Raw genomic sequence first — 23396 nt, 5'->3', positions numbered from 1 at the left:
ATTCTATATATAAGGGAGATGACAAACATGTATATACTGAGGTGAAAATGAGAGGTGTGAGGTGAAAATGAAAAGGTGTGAGTGCAAAATGAGAGGAGTGAGGGAAAATAGTGGAGTGATCAGATAATGACAGATGTGAGGTCGAAATGACAAGTGTTAGGGGGGAATGAGAGGAGTGAGGGGGAAAATGAGAGGTGTGAGGGAGAAAATGAGAGATGTGAGGGGGAAAATGAGAGGCGTGATGGGAAAATAAGAGAAGTGAGGTGCTATAACTAACCACAGATATTTACTATGCCCAGGCAACGCCGGGCTCTTCAGCTAGCTTAGATTTACAATCTCCATGCTTTTCTCATGGATAACTTTATGTGGCCTGTTCAAGAGTTGGAACAGCCAAAAATCTATTTGTCTTTGCACCTGAAGGAAAAACTAAGAATGTCGTTTATCAAAAGGCTCTCGAATAAGTAGTAGAAGATTACTTCACATTACTTGGCCAATTTAGTTAAATCTGTGTGGAATATCTCTGGTGTTGAAATATATGTTGTAAAATGCTTCTATTAGCTTAGTTTTTGCCTTTTAATAATTACATTTCTATCTATTTGTTTTGTGTTTTTTTTTTTTTTGTGCAGAATAAATTTTTGTTAACACATTCTATTTTGCTAACAGCAGTTATTACCCCGGGCGAAGCCGGGTAGTACAGCTAGTATATGTGTGTATATATATATATATATATATATATATATATATATATATATATATATATATATATATATATATATATATATATATATATATATATATATATATATATATATATATATATATAATTTTTTTTTTTACCTAAAACACAAAGTAAATGTGTTGTCTTTAACTTTAGGCCATTTAGACACCATTCCATCCTCTATTTGTGGGGCTGGTGTACATGTATCACACAGGAGACGCTGCAACTCCTGGCTTTGTCATCAGAGGGTCAGGAGCACACTAACTCCACCCTCAAAGAACACCCTGACGCTAGCCCTGACCAGTGTCGGGACGTAATCCGCAGCGTTCAGTAGTTTAAGCGCGGAGGTTCCCCACCCTTGCCTTGGATAGATGATGAAACTTTTTATTTGTGTTGTCCAGTATACAGAGTATAACTCGTGACAATTTATTCTAACTGACCTTTATCAAACATATACGGAAAAAATATAGTCTAAGTACAAAAAGTAAGATGTTTGGTAATTGTGAATACATGACAAAACAGTGGACACAATTGTTGCAAAAAAAAAAAATCGTCCGCAGACTTAATGAAAACGGTGAGGCAAAGTAGGACCTGCAGTAATAGTCAAAATATCATATACACGTATATACTGTGTTTGTGTATCTACATGAGATCTATACACTATAATATATTCTATCCTATGGGCACACCAATGTATACATATATAGAATAGTTATAGTTTGCGTACGTAGTCGATGAGTTCAGTTTTTGGAGTTGATGTATAGAATAGATAGGTAATCATATGGATCGGATCATAGCTATAGTGAGGGAAGATCTGCTGGAAGGAAAACCTACTTGTGCAAGACTGCTGTAGTTCAAGCAATCGGAGAATGGTGGCTGTGTTCGCTGAGATGTGCACATACAGCCGTGTATCGGTCCGGGAGCTGCTACGGTACATCCGGTAAACCCACCGGTAATGACATGGCCGTGATTGGCAGTGGATAGCACAGTAGAGAAGCATTTAGTGCCGTGGGTCTACAATTGCCTCAGCTGAATATGTGACCTCAGTATAGTGCTTGTATCTAGTGTAAAGTGCAGCACGGTGGCTCAGTGGTCAGCACTGCAGCCTTGCAGCACTGGAGTCCTGGGTTCAAATCCCGCCAAGAACAACATCCGCAAGGAGTTTGTATGTTCTCGCCTTGTTTGAATGGGTTTCTTCCGGGTTCTCCGGTTTCCTCCCACATTCCAAACACACACTGAGAGGGAATGTAGATTGTGACCCCGATGGGGACAGCGATGATGTCTGTAAAGCGCTGCGGAATATGATAGCGCTATGTAAGTAAGCATAATAAATGTAGCAACGTGTATGCCTATGGCATATACTGTATTTTCTACATGGCATGAGCAAATAGAAAATGAAAGCTGAGAATATATAATGGAAAGAAGTTGTTCACTACTATCCTTAGGTCAATGTTGAATCAGCTGCTCTCGGTGATGGAAGTGCTCATTTTCCGAGCTGCTCCATCTTCTGATAGTGGCCGCGGCCTCCTATTCAAATCATAAATCGGTGGGGTTTTTTCATTGCACATAGGGGAAAAAAAACACAGAAAAAAGATACATGCAACAAATATGCTTAATTTTAACACCTGTATATTCAATGTGAATGAAAGGTAAAGCTATGTTTTAATGAGAAATATGAAGAAAAAGAAATAGTGGCACTCACCAAGCGATATGTTTAAAAGTCCTTTTATTCTCCCACTTAGTGGGGTGAGGACATACCTCTAGGGCGGCGGGTGTACATGAAGGTGCAACGAGCAAACAGGACGACGGCCGTTTCGCACCGACTGCGCTTCAACGGGTCCAGTTTTGTGATTAGGACTCATGTCAGTTCCTTTATAGGGAACTCTAAATCATCTGCATGGTACGAGTCTCTAATTAATAAATTGTGCATAAACAATATATCTAAAACAATCTAAAAAGCACAACAATAAATCACATACAAATGCAGAACGAACAACAAACAATAATTATGAAAAAGACAGACATGTCTAATTTATCGTTCAGACCCATTGGACCCTGAGCATTTGTTCTCATAATCCATTTAGCTTCATGTTGCAAGAGAATCTTATTGTGGTTTCCTCCCCTCGAAGGGTACTTAACTATTTCTAAACCTGCAAAGCTCAATAATCTAGGGTCAGCATTATGTTTTTCCTGCATATGACTAATAAGTGGCAAGAGCCTTTTCCTGAGGTTATTGAACTAAAATGTTCTCTAAACCTCGTCTTACCTATATAATAAAAAGAGCAGGGACAATAGAGGATATACACCACATTTTTGCTTCTACATGAAATAAAGTCTTTAGTTCTATGTTCTAAGGGACCCGTTTTTAGAGGACTGTGTGTTAGATGAAACCTGCAATAATTGCAATTACACATGGACCCGTAGAAGCGCTTGTGCGCGAAACGGCCGTCGTCTCGTCTCTGCACTCTCCCGCTCCCCTGTACACTCCTGCCGATGCCGCGCCACATCCACAATGGCTAATTTTGCTAAATAAAGGACATAAATGTTGGTGAAGACATTGGGTGAGTGCTGCATGTTTTTCTTCTGTTTATGTATCTGAATTGCAATTACCGCACTTAAAATTTCCTGGGCTAGAGGTGGTTTTTAACCATTTTTTTTCCTCCGGTATAATGCAATTATGCACCAATATATCTCCCAAATTTTGTGTGCGTCTGTAGGCAAATTGTGGATTGCCAATCTTTATTTTAGCTAAATCTCGGTCTGATTGCAAAATATGCCAGTACATGGCTGTATGAACAGCTCTATCCATTGGACTGTGTTTAAAATTAAAAATAACCTTCTGCTCAACTTTCTCTTTTTGAGTGTGCACTCTGTTATTCTGCAGGTGCAGGAGGATTTTTTGCTGATTGCAATTTTAAAGATGAATTACAGATTATCGGCAGACATACATTGGAAACGAGGATCCATGCTCTAGCTGAAAGGGAGATACGTCTCTTTTGGACTATAAAATCGCTGAACTCGTATGTTCAATGTGAATGGGTACCTAGAGGACTTCGTGTTTTTAAAGAAATTTCCCAGTACAAGGAGGATGTGAGTTTTCAGCAAGAATGGGAACGTATACATCTACAATGCTCCCAGAACTTACTACAACTAGTAGTTACACAAAATGAGAGAGAATATGCTGATTTGTGCATACAGTTGGAAAAAGCAAAAAATTAATTGTCTTCTCCTTTAACTGAGGTCCAGTTTAATGCCTTCAGCAAAAAACTCGAGAAAAAAATAGTTTTAATTCAAATAGAAACTAAACAAAAGAAAAATTTGTGAGAGACAAAAATGATTTTGATAATGGATAGATTTTTACCTGGAATAAGAAAAAACGCACATTTTTTAAGAATCGCAGTAATAAAAATATAAAAAAACAGAAACCCAGAACGGATGGTTGGATTACTGATTCCGAGTCCAGTGCCGCGAAAGAACAGATGGAGGATCAAGAACAGGCTTCCACATCTTCTAACATATTACCCCTTTAGGAAGAAAATCAGACAGTGGGTAGGAAACATAAATCCGTGGAGAAAGCGGAAACAGGTTTCCTGGAAAGAATAAAACCCGTGGAAGATAGCCTACAGATAATAAACCTGTCGCATAGAACCCTGAATATTCATCATGTGGCAGTTTTGTCAAAAGGGTTTAATTTCTGTGTACCGGAACAATTTGACTTGGTATAATTTAAAATAGATTGTTTTAAAAAATATTAGAATGCTTAATTTACAAAAATATTATGCCAACATAAAAAATAAAGATATGACTGGAACAACAACAAGTTCAGAATGTCCAGTAACAGTGGGTAGTTTGGGCTTCATGGTAGGCCAAAATATGGATACTAGAGACTTAGAAGATACTCTACTGTTGGCACATCTGAGTGATACAGTTATTGTCAGAGAGGAATCATTACCTTCTGAGAGGGAACAACTCCCTGCTGATCCTTTCAAGGGTGGAATACACTCCAACTACATGCCACCAATTTCCCCAGGGAATGCTATCGACTTGTTCCACGACTCTGTAATTAGAGATGTGGAGGCGATTCTTTACCATTCCCCAGATCGAAATTTAACTAAAGAAGAGATGAGTGCATTACAGGAGATGAGAAAGTGGACGGATGTAGTGTTCCGCAAGGCGGATAAAGGGGGTAACGTGGTTGTGCTAGATCGTACCTATTATGTAGAAGAGGCTTTATCCCAGTTGAATGATCCGGACACCTATATGCAGTTAGATGTTAATCCAACTTTTAAACATAGAGGGAGACTAAGGTCATTATTGAATAAATATGTAGCGCTTGAGGTCTTGACTAAGAAGACTAAGAAGAGAGGAGAAAACTTATTTCCTGAGTTTCCTAACACCGCATTTTGGTATAGCTTACCCAAGGTACACAAAGATTCCAAAAAACCTCCAGGGTGATCTATAATATCAGGGGTAGGGTCCTTAACAGAACCATTATCGCAATACCTGTATTGGTTATTAAAATCGCTACTGCGGCAAGTACCCTCGTTTGTGAAAGATTCTGGGGATTTTTTGGCTTTCTTGAAGGAGTTTGATTGGCAAACCAGTTTCTCCCTGGCTTCGATAGATGTTGTTAGCCTATATCTAAGAATCCTACAAGATGCTGGTATAGAAGCTATTCAAAAAATTCTGATAAACGGTAATGTAGATCAGGACCTTGCTTCCTTTATTATAGAGGGTTTGCAATTTGTCTTATCACATAATACCTTTAAATTTCTCGATAAGTGGTACTTGCAAAAGACCGGTACCGCTATGGGTACATCGGTCGCATGTGTTTTTGCAAATTTATTCCTATCGGTATTTGAAGAGAAGTATATCTATAGCGCTCTTAATCCTTACCTTAAACACATTCGTTGTCTTTTAAGATTTGTTGATGACATATTTATTATATGGGACGGAATGAAAGAAGACTTCGAGGGTTTTGTAGATTATCTAAATTCTGAGAATGCTGACAATATGCGCTTTACATCTTGTTTTGGAGGCAATAGCTTAGTGTTTTTAGGTGTGAAGATTGACATCATAGATGGACGGATAAACACTTGGGTCCATAAAAAATCGACGGCTACAAATAATATGTTACGATTTGATAGCGCACACCCTTTTCACACTAAGCGAGGATCGCCTTATAGTCAAATGCTTCGATATCGAAAGAGTGTTAATGTTGAAGAGGTGTATGAAGAACAGTTAAAAGATTTGAGGTCATGCTTCTTGGAAAGGGGTTATCCGAAATCACTGCTGGATGAAGCAGAACAACGTGCTGAGAATGTTACACAGACGGACCTCCTTAAAAATCAAAGGCATAAGAATAACAGAGTGCACACTCAAAAAGAGAAGGTTATTTTTAATTTTAAACACAGTCCAATGGATAGAGCTGTTCATATAGCCATTAGAAGAAACTGGCATATTTTGCAATCAGACCGAGATTTAGCTAAAATAAATATTGGCAATCCACAATTTGCCTACAGAAGCACCCAAAATTTGTGAGATATATTGGTGCATAATCGCATTATACCGGAGGAAAAAAAATGGTTAAAAACCACCTCCAGCCCAGGAAATTTTAAGTGCGGTAATTGCAATTATTGCCGATTTCATCTAACACACAGTCCTCTAAAAACGGGTCCCATAGAACTAAAGACTTTATTTCATGTAGAAGCAAAAATGTTGTGTATATCCTCTATTGTCCCTGCTCTTTTTATTATATAGGTAAGACGAGGTTTAGAGAACATTTTAGTTCAATAACCTCAGGAAAAGGCTCTTTGCCACTTATTAGTCATATGCAGGAAAAACATGATGCTGACCCTTGATTATTGAGCTTTGCAGGTTTAGAAATAGTTAAGTACCCTTCGAGGGGAGGAAACCACAATAAGATTCTCTTGCAACATGAAGCTAAATGGATTATGAGAAGAAATGCTCAGGGTCCAATGGGTCTGAACGATAAATTAGACATGTCTGTCTTTTTATAATTATTGTTTGTTGTTTGTTCTGCATTTGTATGTGATTTATTGTTGTGCTTTTTAGATTGTATATATTGTTTATGCACAACTTATTAATTAGAGACTCGTACCATGCAGATGATTTAGAGTTCCCTATAAAGGAACTGACATGAGTCCTAATCACACACCTGGACCCGTTGAAGCTCAGTCGGCGCGAAACGGCCGTCGTCCTGTTTGCTCGTTGCACCTTCATGTACACCCGCTGCCCTAGAGGTATGTCCTCACCCCACTAAGTGGGAGAATAAAAGCACTTTTAAACGGATCGCTTGGTGAGTGCCACTATTTCTTTTTCTTCATATTTCTCTTTATGGATTCCTTTTTGGTTGAGCACCGCAGTGCGTGTTGAAACCACCACCGCTTCATGGTCATATGAGATATCGGCTTGTGCAGCATTTTGTCCTACCATCCATTGAATATCGCCTTACCTAGTGCCGTTCTATTTTTTTTTTTTTTTTTTTTGAAAGCTTTGTTTTAACTCTTAGTCACTTCTGCTAGTTTTGAGCCACACCTTGACCACAGCCGGATTGAGCTCAGTCAACATCCGACAGTGCGGGAACCAGATTAGAAAATGTGATGTCTCGTGACTGTAGCAGCTGTATGTGTGTTGGGGAATGACAGCTGAATGGGGACTACATCTCACTAAATCTTGGAGACAAACCTGTAAATCAGGTTTTCCTTCAAACTGGCATTTTGCTCATGTAAATATAAGTCCGTAAGACTATACAATGGTTGGACATCTGAGAGGTCAATTGTGAACCGGAAAAAATCCTGAGTACTAATCATCTGAGCAAGAACATTAATGTGATGCTGGACTTGTACCATGGAGCCTCCATTATAGGTCCCATCCTATTTGACAAACAATAGGGCTGCAACCTACTGTGGTTTTTTTTTTTCAAGCTGAAATGACACCTCAGTGGCGTATACTGGAAGCTGTAAGTCATTGGTGCCCATCAAGTGACAGCGGTGTGTGTTGTGTTATGGATCCTGAAACGTCTTGTGGCTCCTTTGTATACCTTTTTTAGACTACGTATACATTGGGAGCTATTCCGGACGTATACTGGAACATTCCCATAAGCCCTCATGCACCAGACGGAGGCCAAAATGTGTGTTCTTTTGGTCTCCATCTGACTGGTATGTGCTGGCATAGGATTATACACAGCCACAAGTGTAAACCATGTGGTATATTTTTTTTACAGTGGGTCTCTATGGTGGACGATGCCCTGGGATCCATCCTGACAGTGCACACTATTGGGCACAAACCTCCTGAGCGTATGTGCCCAACTGTAGACAGAAATGCCATTTGTAGCTAGCCTAAGCCACAATACAACAAAATGGTAACTTAGCATGAAATATATAATACATTTCTTCTTGAATCACTCATAACATGTTCTACTTTTATAGATACAAGTGGCCAAAATGCATCTGCTATTCGTGGGCATAGTCTTTGCCCTGTCGTCGCTTGTCTCATCTTTGGATAATGGATTAGTTATGACGCCCCCCATGGGCTGGATGACATGGGAGCGCTACAGATGCAACATCGACTGTGAAACTGACCCAGATAATTGTATAGGGTAAGTCTGATTGTGACCTGTATGTGAGTTCATTGTTTTTCAACTGCGGTTATTGACAAAAGGAAACTGTCACCAAAGTAGTGCTAGCCTTAGTGCAGACAGTGCGATTCAATGACTGCTGCCAGAATCCTACCAAACTGTGTTTTACTTTAGAATGGTGCAACGTTTTGAAACAACATGTCTTAAAGAGGTTATCATGTATCAGGATAGGTGATAACTTTGATTGCAGGAGGTCCCATAGGACCCCCACTGATCCTAACAACAGAGCTCTGACTTGCTTTTTTTTTTCTATGGCCACACATGCTTCACTGAGTCTCAACAGTACCAAAAACCATGACACGAGCAGGGGTGCACATGCACGGTAGTCACTACAATCAAGTAGGGCACTTCAAGGCCTCCTTCTAGGGATCAGTAGTGGTCCCAGCTTAGAAACATCCAACATGTTATCTGTCCTATAAATGGGGGATAACTTGTTAAGTTGGGAAAACCCTTTTAAAGGGAACCTGTCATCCGATTATACTTTGAAGATGGCTTCTTCTAGTGCTGCTCTACGTGTTTGACGAGTCTTTTATTATGTAAGAGACCTGTCAATTGCCTCTAGCAGCCCTGAAAAAAGCCATCTGAGGTAGAGCTGGACAAGTCTCCGGCTATGATCCCCGGTTAGATCTTCAAAGTACTTTTATTTTCTCCAAAATGCTGGAGTGTTTCAAAGTAAAATATACCTGTCTGCAGTCATGAAGCCAGGATCTGATTTATGCTGCCCATAATGGGTTACCTTTTAAATATTCATGGTCCGTGTTAAATAAAAAAAAAAAAAAAGCCAAAACACGCGGGAGCTGTACTCCCCCCCATCATCCCCATCCATTAGACATAAGTAATGCATGTTCAGTGAATGCATTAAAATACTCACCAGTCATGGTTTTCCGCCAATTCCGGCAGTACATCATGTGACCGCAGTTATGACCAGCCATTTAGCACAGTGTTTCTGTGTGGGCCACAAGTCACTTTCTGAATGTAGGCCTATCGGACTCAGAACCAGGCTCTCATAGACTTCAATTAGCAAATGAACTAACGGTCCACGGTGTGAGCCAAGAGGAAAGAGCTGCAGCCACGTGGTGCAGGAGGGAGACCGGAGCGGCGCTGGAAACTGCAGAAGACGGCAACCAGTAATTACTTTAATAGTTATTCTCACAATTGCGTTTTGTTTTCCACAAGGAACAGTAATTGCATTTTCTTGTTGAATGGGCTGTTGTGAATCCGCTTTTGGGCTCCCCTGGTGGTTGCTGGTGGTACTGGTGACTTGTGTGTCTTTGCTGTCTCAGTTCACCTGCTCCCATCAGTGTTTGGGAGTTTCCTGTTTAGCCTTACTCTCCAGTCATTTCCTTGCCGGTCATCATTGTAACCAGAGCCTTCGGTTGCATGTTCCTGCTACTAGTCTGCTGATCAGCTAAGTGGACTTTGTCCTTTTGTTTTGTATCTTTTGTCCAGTTTGCAGTTTTGTTATTCTCTGTAGCTGGAAGCTCTTGTGGGCTGAAATTGCCACTCCTGTGTCATGAGTTGACACAGGAGTCTTAAAGTAATTTCAGGATGTTTTTTTGATAGGGTTTTCAGTTGACCGTGAAGTCCTCTTTTGTATCCTTCTGCTATCTAGTAAGTGGACCTCTCTTTGCTAAATCTACCTTCATACTGTGTATGTCTTTTCCTCTAAACTCACCGTCATTACATGTGGGGGGCTGCTATCATCTTTTGGGGTATTTCCCTAGAGGTAAGCCAGGTCTGTTCCTTCTTCTACCAGGGGTAGTTAGTCCTCCGGCTGGCGCGTGGCATCTAGGGTTAATCAGGTATGCTCCCTGGCTACTATTAGTTGTGTGGTAGATTTAGCTCATGGTCAGCTCGAGATTCCATCACCCAGAGCTCGTCCGTTATCTTTGTGTTTTGATGTTTCCCTGCCATTGGGAATCATGACAATGGGCCATCTTCTTCAGACCTGCTAAAACTACATTTTCCAGTAGAACCTACTTCTCCTCAGTGCTGCAGACCCCCTCCTGTGTGCTCCTTACAAGTCTCACCTATGAATTATAATCAACCAATTTAAGTATAGCATTCCCCTTAAGCGTCTGTGCAAGTGTTTGTCTTATGATGGCTGGAGATGGGCTTCGACTATCAGGACAAGCTCAGCCCTTCTTTCAGTAATTGTGGAAACTGTACCCATCGGAAGGTCTGCAGAAGGTTTTCAGTCGTTACTGGTCATGGTCTCAAACTATGCATCTTGGGAACCTTTGTGTCATCGACATATGACCTGATGATAATAATGCTTTATAAAGTAGGAAAGAAAACTCAGCACTTTGACACTGTGTAAAGAAAACCAAACAAGGTGGCGTCAAAACAAGATGGAGCGCTTTCTCCAAGTTAAATTGGGTTCATATATCTTAACGTCCTGTAAATATTATGGTGGAAGAATCTCGTGTTCCTTCTCGTATTTTTTTTTTTAACTGATTCTTGTCTGTATTTCAAGATGTCTTAAAGAAAAAACTGAAGTAGATGGTATCGGTTCTCCATTTTGGCTTTTTTCTTTCATTGGTATAGAGAACTGTGACAGATATTGGTAGGATGCCCAGCATTATTGCATTTATTATTTCAACTTTTTGACCGTATCTTTAGAAGACAAGATTTAAGGGTGCATAAAAAGAGATGAAATCTTTTGATCCGCTCCACATTCTAAGAAGGATATTGGGACGTTAGACTCAATTCAAAAAGCAGCAACTAGATTATTACAAGGGATGGAGGCCTCTGATACAATGAGAGGTTAGAAAAGTTGGGCTTGTTTAAATTCTAAAAAATACACCTCAGAGGGATCTCATTTATATGGATAAATCCATGTGTGGTCAATACAAAGGAATGGCATATGATTTATACCTTCCTAGGACCTTACAAAGAACCAGGATCTAAGGGGTAACATTTCTCCTTGTGGAGAGTGACATGTCGGAGTAGAGAGACTTTTAGGCCATGCAATGTGTTTCTGGGAAATTTAAATATTCAAATTGTCTCTTCAGAAAGGTAGAGGAGATGAACTCTAATGCCACTTACTGGAAGTAGCAATCCTAAAAGTCAATATCAACCCTTTAATGAGCCTTGTCATATGTCTTAGGATTTGACTGTCAGATCTCATGGCTTGCACTGCCGAATAAGCCCTGACCCAATAAAATTCGCTCAACTCTAATCCTAAGTCTTATAATAATGCTCATTAAAGGGTTGATATTGACTTTTAGGATTGCTACTTCCAATAGGTTCAAGTCCTGTAACTCCCTGAAGAGGCAATTTGCATAAAGAACCAGGGGACATTCATTACGGATGAAGGAAAGCGGATTCTGGCTGCTAAATAGGAAAAGGTTCTATACAGTTAGAGCAGTCAGACTGGAATAATGAGATCTCAATCTGCGCATGTGCTGCCTCCGACTCCATTTTCCTGCAGCCCACTGCTGGGAGATCAATGGCTCCTGCTTCACATTGCCCCACTCCTGTCGCTGCCGTCTTCCTGCAGCGGTTACCTTGCTCCTGCCTTTTTCTTATTTACCTCCTCAAAATTTGGGGTGCCTCAGATTCTCCTATGGCAGAGGCCGGGAGAGCAGGGCAAGGTTTCAATTTCTTTTCATATTGGACAACTGAAGGCAATTTGTCAACTATATTGTGGCTAGAACAGACTAGTTAATCCCTTTTAACCTATTAATTATCCTGTCTGAAGAAAGATACAAACTTTTACCCAAGTCAGTTTAAACCTCTTGAAGTAATTTTCCATCTTCACTTCTTTATACTTTGATTCTTTAGCCACATTTTAAGGAAACTAAATTATGTTTATGTTGGGGGGAAAAAAGTAAAAAAGAAGTGGTAAATCACGATCAGGAAATCCCCACAGATTCGACATGACATTTGTCTATTATTATTATTATTATTATTATTATTATTATTATTATTATTTTTAGTTTGTTGCTTGTACACAAAGATATGCTGAGAGCAGAACATTGCTCCTTACAGTGAGGAAGACATGTAGAAAATGTAAGGATTCCTCCAGATGGCGGAGATGGCATGCCTGCAACTTCCTTGGAGTCTACATTAGTACTGCGATCAGTCTCATAGAGGGACTTAGTAAAAAAAAAAAAAAAAGACAATATATATATATTTTTTTAAATGGTAAATAATAAAAAAATGTATACCGTATATACTCGAGTATAAGCCGATATTTTCAGCCCATTTTTTTTGGCTGAAAGTGCTCTCGGCTTATACTCGAGTCGTTGTCCCAGGGGGTCGGCGGGGGAGGGGGAGCAGCAGCTGTCAAATCATACTTGCCTGCTCGCCGGCACGTCTCTGCATGTCCCTGCTTCTCCGGCGCCCGCAGCTCTTCCTATGTTCAGAGCTCATGTGGTACCGCTCATTAAAGTAATGAATATGGATGCATATTTATTACTTTAATGAGCGGTACGATGTGATCGCTGAACATAGGAAGAAGCTGCCGGAGACCATCTGTCAGTGAGAAGCTGCCAGTGACCGCACCGGGAGCAGGTGAGTATAACGGGGGAGGGTGAGTATTCCGATATTCACCTGTCCTCGTTCCACCGCTGCGCGCCGCTCCGTCTTCCGCGTCCTCTGCCTGTGATGTTCAGGTCAGAGGGCGCGATGACGTGGTTAGTGTGCACGCCGCCCTCTGCCTGAACAGTCACTGCAGAGGACGCGGAAGACGGAGTGGCACGCAGCGATGGTACGGGGACAGGTGAATATCGCAAGTGCCGGTGACCCCGCCTGCTCAGGACAAGAGGTGAGGTGAGTATGTCATTATTTTATTTTTTTTTTCATTGCAGCAGCAGCATATGGGGCAAATGTTTCTATGGAGCATCTTATGGGGCCATCAACCTTTGTGCAGGATTGTATGGGGCACATTTTCTATGGAGCATCTTATGGGGCCATAATCAACCTTTGTGCAGCATTGTATGGGGCATATTTTTGTATGAAGCATCTTATGGGGCCCATCATGAACTTTATGGAGCATTATATGGGGCGTATTTTGTATGGAGCATCTTATGGGGCCCATCATGAACTGTATGGAGCATTATATGAGGCTCCTGATTCAATATGGATATTCAAAAACACTTAACCTACTGATGTCTCCATTCATTTTACTTTTATTGGTATCTATTTTTATTTTTGAAATTTACCAGTAGCTGCTGCATTTCCCACCCTAGGCTTATACTCGAGTCATTAAGTTTTCCCAGTTTTTTGTGGCAAAATTAGAGGTCTCGGCTTATACTCGGGTCGGCTTATACTCGAGTATATATATATATATATATATATATATATATATATATATATATATATATATATATATATATATATATATATAGCATCGTGATTACTCGCTAATCCCGCCCCCTGCGCAGTAGCTCCGCCCCCCACCACATCACCACACACAATTTCGCCCCCCACCAAATTACCACACACAATCCCGCCCCCACCACATTACCACACACAATCCCGCCCCCCACCACATTACCACACAATCCGCACCACTTCACCACACACAATACCGCCCCCCACAAATCCCGCCCCCCACCACATCACCACACATAATCCCGCCCCCCACCACATCACCACACACAATCCCGCCCCTTCAACACATCACACAAAAACCGCCCCCCCACACCATTACCACATACACAACCCGCCCCACCACCACATCACCACACATAATCCCACCCCCTCACCACATTACCACACATAATCCCGCCCCCACCACATTACCACACATAATCCCGCCCCCACCACATTACCACACAATCCCACCTCCCCACCACATTACCACACAATCCCGCCCCCCCCCACCACATTACCACACATAATCCCGCCCCCCACCACATTACCACACATAATCCCGCCCCCCCACCACATCACCACACATAATCCCGCCCCCAACACATCACCACACATAATCCCGCCCCCAACACATCACCACACATAATCCCAACCCCATCACCACACTATTGTTATTAACTTAATTTTAAGTTAATTTACCACCTGCGTAAGCGCTATTGAATGTTGTCATTATTTACTTTAGTTTAATCACCAGCAGCGTTAATTAGATAGCAATGAGCGTGCTGAGCGTTAGCTGGCTGGAAACATAATTTTTTTTGTTTGGCCTGTTATCCTTGGTCATGTGACAAAGCTGTTTTAAAGGGTTGATAATTGCCTTTTTTAGGATTGCTACATCCAATAGGGGACACTAGAGATCAAGTCCTTTTCTGTTCTGAAGAGGCAATTTGCATAAAAAAGGCTTAATCACTGGAAAGGTCAAACTGAATCCAAACTAATGAACATGTTAGGGGGATATCTCAATACCATCTTCTAGGGTAAAGCGGTCACTCCAGAGTGCTTGGCACAGAGCACTTCTGTAATGTCAATGTAGTCTAACCATTTCTTGTTTGAATGGGGCAGTATGAATCTGGCTGCATCTGCTGATACCACCCCCGTTAAATAATAAGAAATCTAGATTGCAGGATTATTATTATTTTTTAATCCATTTTGGTTTAATATTTTCTAGTGAAGAATTAATAAAGAGAATAGCAGACAAAATGGTTGACAGTGGATGGAGGGATCTTGGTTACGTTTACATCAGCATCGATGATTGCTGGACTCTAAAGCAGAGAGACTCTAGTGGACGACTTCAACCTGACCCAAAAAGGTTTCCAAGTGGTATTAAGGCACTTGCAGATTATGTAAGTACAAGTATGTAATATTTCCATCAACCATTTATGTAATAATAATTATTTATAATATATTGTGATTTATCTTCTACATTAATTATACTATTCCTTTAAAAACTGTGTACAAGTTTACCTAGAAGACTTGATGCTGTTTTGAAGATGATGGGCGGTCACACCAAATAATGATGTGATTTTAGATTTTTTTTTTTTCCTTCACTAGGATTTTGCTAATTGATAAAAATAAATTATTAGCACTTCTACTTTTGAAAACATTCTTACTTTCCAGAACTTTTTCCAGACTGCACAGAAAAATGGAGTACAAGTCCAAACAAGATTTTTGACATAATAAACGATATAATTTTATTAATAAATATGATATGATACAAAACCAAGTAGACAGAAACAGACAAGGCACATACAAAAACTCGTGTGCATTAATGCAAGAAAAATATTGCACTTAATCAAAAAAATAATAATGCATAAATGCAACAGGGGCCGCTACAGGACACGCACTGGCAGATACTTACATGGGTGAGTCTAGCAACCCTTAAAGAGATACTTCCTTACAATTTATTGTGAGTTTGCAGGTTAGAATGAGGGTTCATCTCATGCCTGTTGCATTTATGGATGATTTTTTTGTTGTTTATTATCTAAAAAAAACTTGTTTGGACTTGTACTCCATTTTTCTGTGTAGGATATATGATCGTTTGGAGTATCCATATTATTTATAATTGGTCTATGTAACTGGCACATGGCCATTTAAGATACTTTGATATGTATCAGTGGATTTTGCATCTATTTTTTTTCCAGACTGGCCTAAAATTTTTACACAGTGGTGTAGATGGTGCATGACCACAGGTAACAGTCATGTGATCGCCCACTTGATTTGGTAGTATAGAGGAATCATGACCGTGTGCTCCTTGCACAGTGTAATGATCTGGTAATCAGCCTTCTAAGTTTTTTTTTAAAGCCCAGTAAAACCCCTTTAACCACCTCCCGGACTTTGACGTAAGTTTACATCCTGATTGGGAAGGAGTTCACGACCTATGATGTAAATTTACATCATGTGGGCACAGGAGCTCAGCATAAGTAATGGCCAAGATCCGGCTGTCACTCCCAGGAGTTGTGCCTGCCCCACCCCAGACCAATTAAACCCCTAAATACTGCAATTTATATCGATCGCAACATTTAGGAGGCTGGGAGAGGGCTTCCGATTCCCCTTCGACATCATCGCAAGGACCCAACTCGAGGTCGCCATGACAACCTTTGGGTCAACCAGCTACGGAAAGCTGGCTCTCTCTGTATAGCATTGACAGGTATAATGCATTGTCTGTGTAGCATTGACAGGTATAATGCATTGCAATGCATTATACCAGCGAGGTGATCGGTTTAATGAAAGTTAAAGTGACAAGTCTCATAGAGGTACAAAGTAAAAAAAAAAAAATTTAAAAAGAAAATAAAAAAAAATATATTAAGTATATTTGAGTAGCCCGCAGGGCCGTGGGGTACTCTGTACCGGGTCCGATGTTCACAGGGGGATGTCACGGTGGCTGTGACCCGGTCCGTGGCCCAGGGCGCCCATGTAAAAGGGAAAGGTCTTTAAAGGGAATAAAGTTTATGTTCGTGACGCCACCTGTGGTATTTGGTCAGTAGGGACCGACGCTGCTTTAAGGGGTCCACTGGGGTGATGTTATGGCAGCTAGATGGTATACCTTCCCACAGGTGAAGTATATCCCCAGGGCTTCCCAGTATGTAGATAGTAGAATGGTGGGAGGTGCAGTGAAGAACGAGGACACAGGATTGCAGTCTCATTACCTTGTTTACTGTTGGTTTCAGCATCCACAGTCCAGAGCACCAGATCACAGGGCAGGTAGGGTCCGGCCGGTTTGGAGGCAAGTCCAGAGTCCCCTTATCCAGGTGGAAATCAGTAGCCTTCCCTTGCGCTGTAGTGGTGTAGTCCCTTACTGCTAAGCCTCTCGTAAGGTCCTCACAGATGTGGTGTCTCTCTCTGTCCTCATTTAGGATAGGACAAAACCCATATGACTGGTGACTTGAGCCTGTTTATAGGGTCTCTTGGATAACCCGGCTCTGTGGGGTGTCACCGTGCCTCCTAGGTGTAGGTGCGGACAGGTAACGTGCAATTAGCTGTCCTGCCGGTCTCTGAAGTAAGGTGTAGAGGTCCTTACTACCTCGATGTTCCAGCTACCAGTTATCTGCGCCTCAGAAGGAGGCAGCCAGCTCGGGGCTGGTCCCCCTCTGGTCTCCTCTTCCATGCTTTGCTTTCATGCACGCTCACTGCAACGTATTCAGCTTCCTACCTGTCTCTTTCCTGGGAGCTGCAGCAGCTCCGTGAACTCTCTCCTCTGTCCTCTGACAGGGACTCGCTCCTGCCAGGAACAGCTTCCCTGAAGGACTGACTAACTTTCCCTCCAAAAACCACAATATATATATATATATATATATATATATATATATATATATATATATATATATATATATATATATATATATATATATATATATATATATATATATATGTGTAGGGGAGTCATCTAGTAAAATAGGATAAAAAGCTCCCCCTTGTGGCCTGGAGTGTGAATGTGTTGCATGTTTGTGGTACCTGGCGACAGTTATCCTTTCTTGCCTCCAAACATAACATCACTCTCCCCGTGAGGAAAGCGACATTACTGTGACGACCAGGACCCTGGGGCGCCACATATTTATGTAATAGCAAAAATAAACAAAGTTACACTTATTTGGTATCGCTGTGTCTGTAACCACCAGCCCTATAAAACTTATAAAACCATCACACTAGTTAACACATTCAATGTACTGTGTATGTATAAAAAAAAAACCACAAGGCAAAAACAATGCTTTTTCATCATACCTCCAAAAAAAAGCTGAATTTACAGCAATCAAAAATAACCATGTAAATAAAAATGGTATAGCTGAAAATGTCTTCTTGTCCCGCAAAAAACAAGCCACCATACGGCTCCGACAGTGGGAAAATAAAAACGTTATAGCTCTCCGAATAAAATGATGCAAAAATATTTTTTTTTCTAAAAAGTAGTTTTTATTGTGTATAATTGGCCAAACATATAAAATTATATAAATGTGGTATTGCTGTAATAGTGCTGACCCAAAGAATGAAGTTGCCTTATCAATTTTACCACATGGAGAATGACATAACCCTCCCCACCCCCACCCCCCCGCTACAAAAAAAAAATAATATTCCCAAATTGCTGTCTTTTGTTCATTCTGCCTCCAAAAATTGGAATAGAAAGCAATAAAAGAAAGTTGTGCACTGTCTGCAGAAATATTAAAAATTATAGCTCTCAAACAATGGTGATGTAAAAAGTTGCTTTTGAAAAAAAGTGTCTTTTTGTGAGTGGCAGCAGTCAAACAGAAAAAAACTAGATATCTCATCAATCGCACTGACCCGAAGAATAAAGTTGTCTTATACCGCAAGAGGAATGACGTAAAAATAAAAAGAAATTAAAACAAATTCTTCACCTGCTGTTGATTTGTTCATTCTACCTCCCAAAGATCGCAGTTAGGCGTGGCTCACATTTATCCTGCTCTGAGCGCTTACAGCGGGGTTTCCGTGTAAATTTCTGAAAAATGTGATTCAGACGGAACCCCCGGTGGAGGATTCCATATAATGGGGCAGATGGAGGCACTGTGGACCCGTCTGGCCTATGATCTGGCGATGTCCATCTTTTTAGGCATGCATAAAAATGCGGATGACCACAGTTTTATGCACTTCTTTAAAAGAAGGACGCCGCTGAACAGAGGCCACACGGAGTCCAGAGTAACTCTGCTGCCTCATTATAGTCAATGGATCCCTCTGGGGTATGATCTGAATCACGTCACTTGGAGGTTTAGATGGATCCCCCAATATAAGTGCTCTGCGTAGACCATAGGATAAATGTGATCCAAAATGTAAAATGTTCCCAATAAAAGCTTTAACTCAATCCACAAAAAAAGCAAGTCCTCACTGAGGTCCGTCATCTGTTAACGGAAATATAGGGGACTTCCATGTTACTGGTAGTGCAAAGGCTTTGGAAGAGCGCTATGGCTCCTCGCCTGACAAAAGACATTCGGCAAATTCTACGCTCCAAAATACAAATACCTCCCCCTCCCTTCTGAGCCCCACAGTGTACCTAAACCACAGTTCGCATCAACATGTTTGGCATTTCTGTCGCGATGAGAGCCCACCTATTTTACGGGTTCGTGTCTCCAGAAGCATGAGCTGGGCACTACAATGTATGGGCACTACAATGTACTGGTCACTACAATTTCAATTTACATTCAGCAACATCCACTGCTGCTTGTTTCTGGCAAACACATGGAGTCAAAATGATCACTACACCTGTAGATAAATTCCCAGAAGTGTGTAATTTCAAAAATGGCGTCACTTGATGGGGAAATCTGCTCTTCTGGCACTTAGAGGCTTTGTATATGTAGTTCGCAAACTGTTCTACGATAATCCTCATCAGACTGTAATTCCCATCATTAACCTTTGGGTGGCAACTCATAGATTCATATTACGAAGAGGGTTTCAGATAAAGAATCACAAAATAATGTCTACACGTATATATTCGTTATTTTTGTGATCGCTCTCTCTATCCTCTGTTTTCAGTTTGTCGGACCAATGGGAGAGGTATATATGATGATATGATCTTCTATGTATTACAGCTCCATGCCAGAGGTCTGAAGTTGGGTATATATGGTGATATGGGTAACTATACATGTGGTGGCTATCCCGGGACAACTTTGGACACTATCAAAATTGATGCTGAGACATTTGCAAAATGGGAAGTTGACATGTTAAAGTTTGATGGCTGTTACTCAAACTCCAACGAAAAAGCTTTAGGTATGTTCATGCCAGTGTCATGGTGTTCTTCTACATTAACTTGGGATTCACCTTTTTCAACCATACACTATTGCACCACCATTTCCTGGCCTGTTTCTGTTAGATATGAATAAAATATGTAGGATACTAGTATAACACTATCCTATTTGGGTATTACAAACCCTTTTTGCACTTTTTCACATGTACAGCACTCTTGAAATAAAGGATGTTTAAAATAAAGAAGAATTCCACCGTACTATACCGAGGCTATCAGCGCTCACCTCCACACTTGTCACCAATGATCTCACCATTCTCCTATCTTACCCACACACTAGCGACAATGTCATAGGAAGGCAATTAAAGGGGTTTCTAGTCCGGGTTCTAAATGATGCCAAATGTTCATGCTGGTGAAAGAACATGCGTCAACAGCATGCAGTATAGTTTTCTTTATTCTTAAATAATCAGGTCCAGAAATATTTGAACAGTGACACAAGTTTTGGCATTTTAGCTGTCTACCAAAACATATTCAAGATATTGTTATAGCTGCTTCGTTTTCTAGGGACCGAAGATAATTGGACAATTTTCTCAAAAGTTCTTTAATGACCTGCCTGGCCTTTTCAACCAGATTCAAAAGTGGATCATGTGTAGCCATAAGCTTTTCATGTGACGAGACCTGTTTTTAAAGCGAAGATTCCAAAGCGGTAACAATTTCCCTTTCACTTTTATTCCCGTTACAAAATGGGCGGCGCTTCAGACGCCCAACTACCGCTCCATTCATTTACTATGGCCTTTGAGAAAAAGCTAAGCTCAGTTCTCAATACATTCATGAACTGCATGTAACAGCAGCGATCAGAGATGGGCTCAGAACACTGCTGTTAACTACTTACATGCTGCTGTCAGCCTCTGATTTTGGCGTTTCACAACTGTATGTGTTAATAAAAAAATGTTCCTGTGCTGAGATAATCTTATAAATATGCTCCTACTATGTCCTGTGTAATGTCTGTGACCGTACAGGACCATGGTCTGATCATACCACAGCTCCTGGGCATGGGGGGTGGGGGAGTGAAGGGGAAAGGGCGGTATACTAGTGATGGGCAATCCGGCTCTTTTTGGTGATCTGGCTCTTTTGGCTCCGCTCACCAAGAAGAGCCGGCTCTTTCGGATATTAAATGGATCTCTATTAAATGTGTTCACAATATGTGAACACATATTTAACAAGATGTGAATGTGGCCGAAACCCCGCCCACTCATGGCTGAAACACCGCCTATTTGCAGTTAGCCAATTAAATTGATGAATGGGTGGAGTTTGGGTCAGGTGGGCAGAGTTTCACCCGCGGAACACCAGAATTTTTCGCTCAGGGAGAGCCATTTAGAGAATTCAGTGGCTCTCACTGGGGAGCTGGCTCCCATCGTTCACAGCAGGGAGCCACTTCTTTGTGTCGGTTCGTTCACGAACGACCCATCACTAGAGTACACAGACATTACAGCACAGGATCGCAGCTGCTGTATTCTGTGAGGTAAAACCTTTCTCTGACAGTTTAAAAACTTGTTTTACCTCACAGAGAAAAATCAGCTGTGATCACATGCTGTCCTGCCTGTATACTCTTTTGCTTCCTACCCTGCTCAGGAGCTGAGGTATATCTGACCATGTCCATGTACAGTCAGACACCTCCTTACTACAAGGGCACATATAGAAGATTCTCTCAGGACAGGAACTTTTTTTTTTTTTTTAATTGTGAAACTTATTTATATTCTAAGATCTATTAATTAGAATGTACTTAGCTTGTGGGACAACATCTTTGAGGCACGCATTCCTGGGGCATACCATTCCATGCGCCTATTCCCTTCCGATCGCAGGTTCAAGTTTCTTAAGGGGACTAATAATAATTTTAAAAAAACCCCTCATATGGCTATGTCAGTGGAATAACAAAAAAGGTATGACTAATGGTAGAAGGCAAGAAAAAAAATGAAGGCACAAAAATTGGACACAGCCAGAAGAGGTTAGTGCATGTTTGCCTTGTTAAGTATCCTCCAATGACCTTTCATTGGACATGATTGGTGAGGCGGGGAGAGGTTTTAGGTTACAGATAACAAAGGGTTGTTAATGCCCTCATACTCATTAGAATAATGTCGACTGAACCCGCCGATATCGGCTGGTTGGGCCAATGGTCTAATTTGTATGGGGGCGCCAGCCGACTGGATAGATGTCTGTCACGCATATCTGTTTTCGGATTTCTGATCGCATTTTACTCCCTGAGATGAGCTCAAAGCTAACGTGGCCAAGTGAATGCTCCTATGTATGGGAGTGATGGCTGAGAGGGCTGTTGTCCAAATGATTGGTCAAAGCGTCGTATATGATCTTTATGTAATTAAACGTATAGGAATTCCTAGGACAGGAGGAGGCCAAGGCTGACCCTTTATTTCAAATAGAATCAATTCTAATTTTTTTTTTTTTTTCATGCAGGATATCCTAAAATGAGTGCAGCGTTAAATGCGACTGGGAGGCCGATCCTATATTCCTGCAGCTGGCCTGCGTACGAAGGTGGCCTTCCTCCAAAAGTGAGTATTAACACAGTACTAGAATGTTAGAGTTGGAAGAGACCTCCAGGGTCATCTGGTCCAACCCCCCTGCTCAATGCAGGATTCACTTACCCATCTCAGACAGATGTCTGGCCAGCCTCTGTTTGAAGACTTCCATGGAAGGAGAACTCCGCACCTCTCGTGGCAGCCTGTTCCACTCATTGATCACTTTCACCCGCAGTCCTATCTCTGTCTTTGCTATGCCATGATTCTCCATTATTAAGATGGTAAAAGCTTTGTTTATCTACTGACAGGTGAATTACACATTATTGGGTGAAATCTGTAACATGTGGAGAAACTATGGTGATGTTCAGGACTCGTGGGAGAGTGTGCTGAACATCATAGAATGGTTTGCTGACAACCAGGACAATCTACAATCTGCTGCAGGCCCCGGCAGGTGGAATGATCCAGACATGGTGAGCAGAACAGGAATAAGCCTCGCATACAAAATTATTCTTATAAAGCATATCTTTATAATATTTAGGGTCTCGGTAAAGGGAGCTGCCCCACTGCTAACGAAAAGCTGTAGCCAAACCAACTATCTAAATCAAGTAGAAAAAAGGGGAGTAATAGACAACCAACACCAGTAAAAAGGACTACCCCTATCACGATACTCTTTATTAATTTATCAAAAAACGGATAATACCAATTGTTATCCATTTTTTGATAAATTAATAGAGTATCGTGATAGGGGTAGTTCTTTTTACTGTTGTTGGTTAACAAAAAGCTGTAGTCAGAAAAATGGCCAGTGATGAAGCTTGGCATATGAGTGAAGCCATAGCTAGGGTTTTCTTCTTGTATTCGGGATTTCATATGTTAAGGTTTCCCTGTACCTAAAGATGGGTTATGATGTTTTGACTGTAAAGAATCCGT

The 23396-nt window shown here is 41.1% G+C and overlaps 1 protein-coding gene across 2 annotated transcripts in view; it reads left to right on the top strand.

Annotated features, from left to right (window-relative positions):
* Positions 1-23396, top strand: part of NAGA (alpha-N-acetylgalactosaminidase) — a 47183-nt gene that overhangs the window by 20151 nt on the left and 3636 nt on the right. For both annotated transcript variants that reach the window (XM_077275178.1, XM_077275179.1), the window contains 5 exons: positions 8170-8339; positions 14926-15100; positions 19787-19964; positions 22408-22502; positions 22778-22939. In XM_077275178.1, the coding sequence (XP_077131293.1) occupies positions 8170-8339; positions 14926-15100; positions 19787-19964; positions 22408-22502; positions 22778-22939 (780 nt within the window). The remainder of the gene's footprint in view (positions 1-8169; positions 8340-14925; positions 15101-19786; positions 19965-22407; positions 22503-22777; positions 22940-23396) is intronic.

This window comes from Ranitomeya variabilis, chromosome 7 (genome assembly GCF_051348905.1).
Source record: "Ranitomeya variabilis isolate aRanVar5 chromosome 7, aRanVar5.hap1, whole genome shotgun sequence".
Classification (NCBI taxonomy): domain Eukaryota; kingdom Metazoa; phylum Chordata; class Amphibia; order Anura; family Dendrobatidae; genus Ranitomeya; species Ranitomeya variabilis.
Note: the sequence above shows the minus strand (reverse complement) of the source record. Positions and strands in the feature narration are given on the sequence as shown.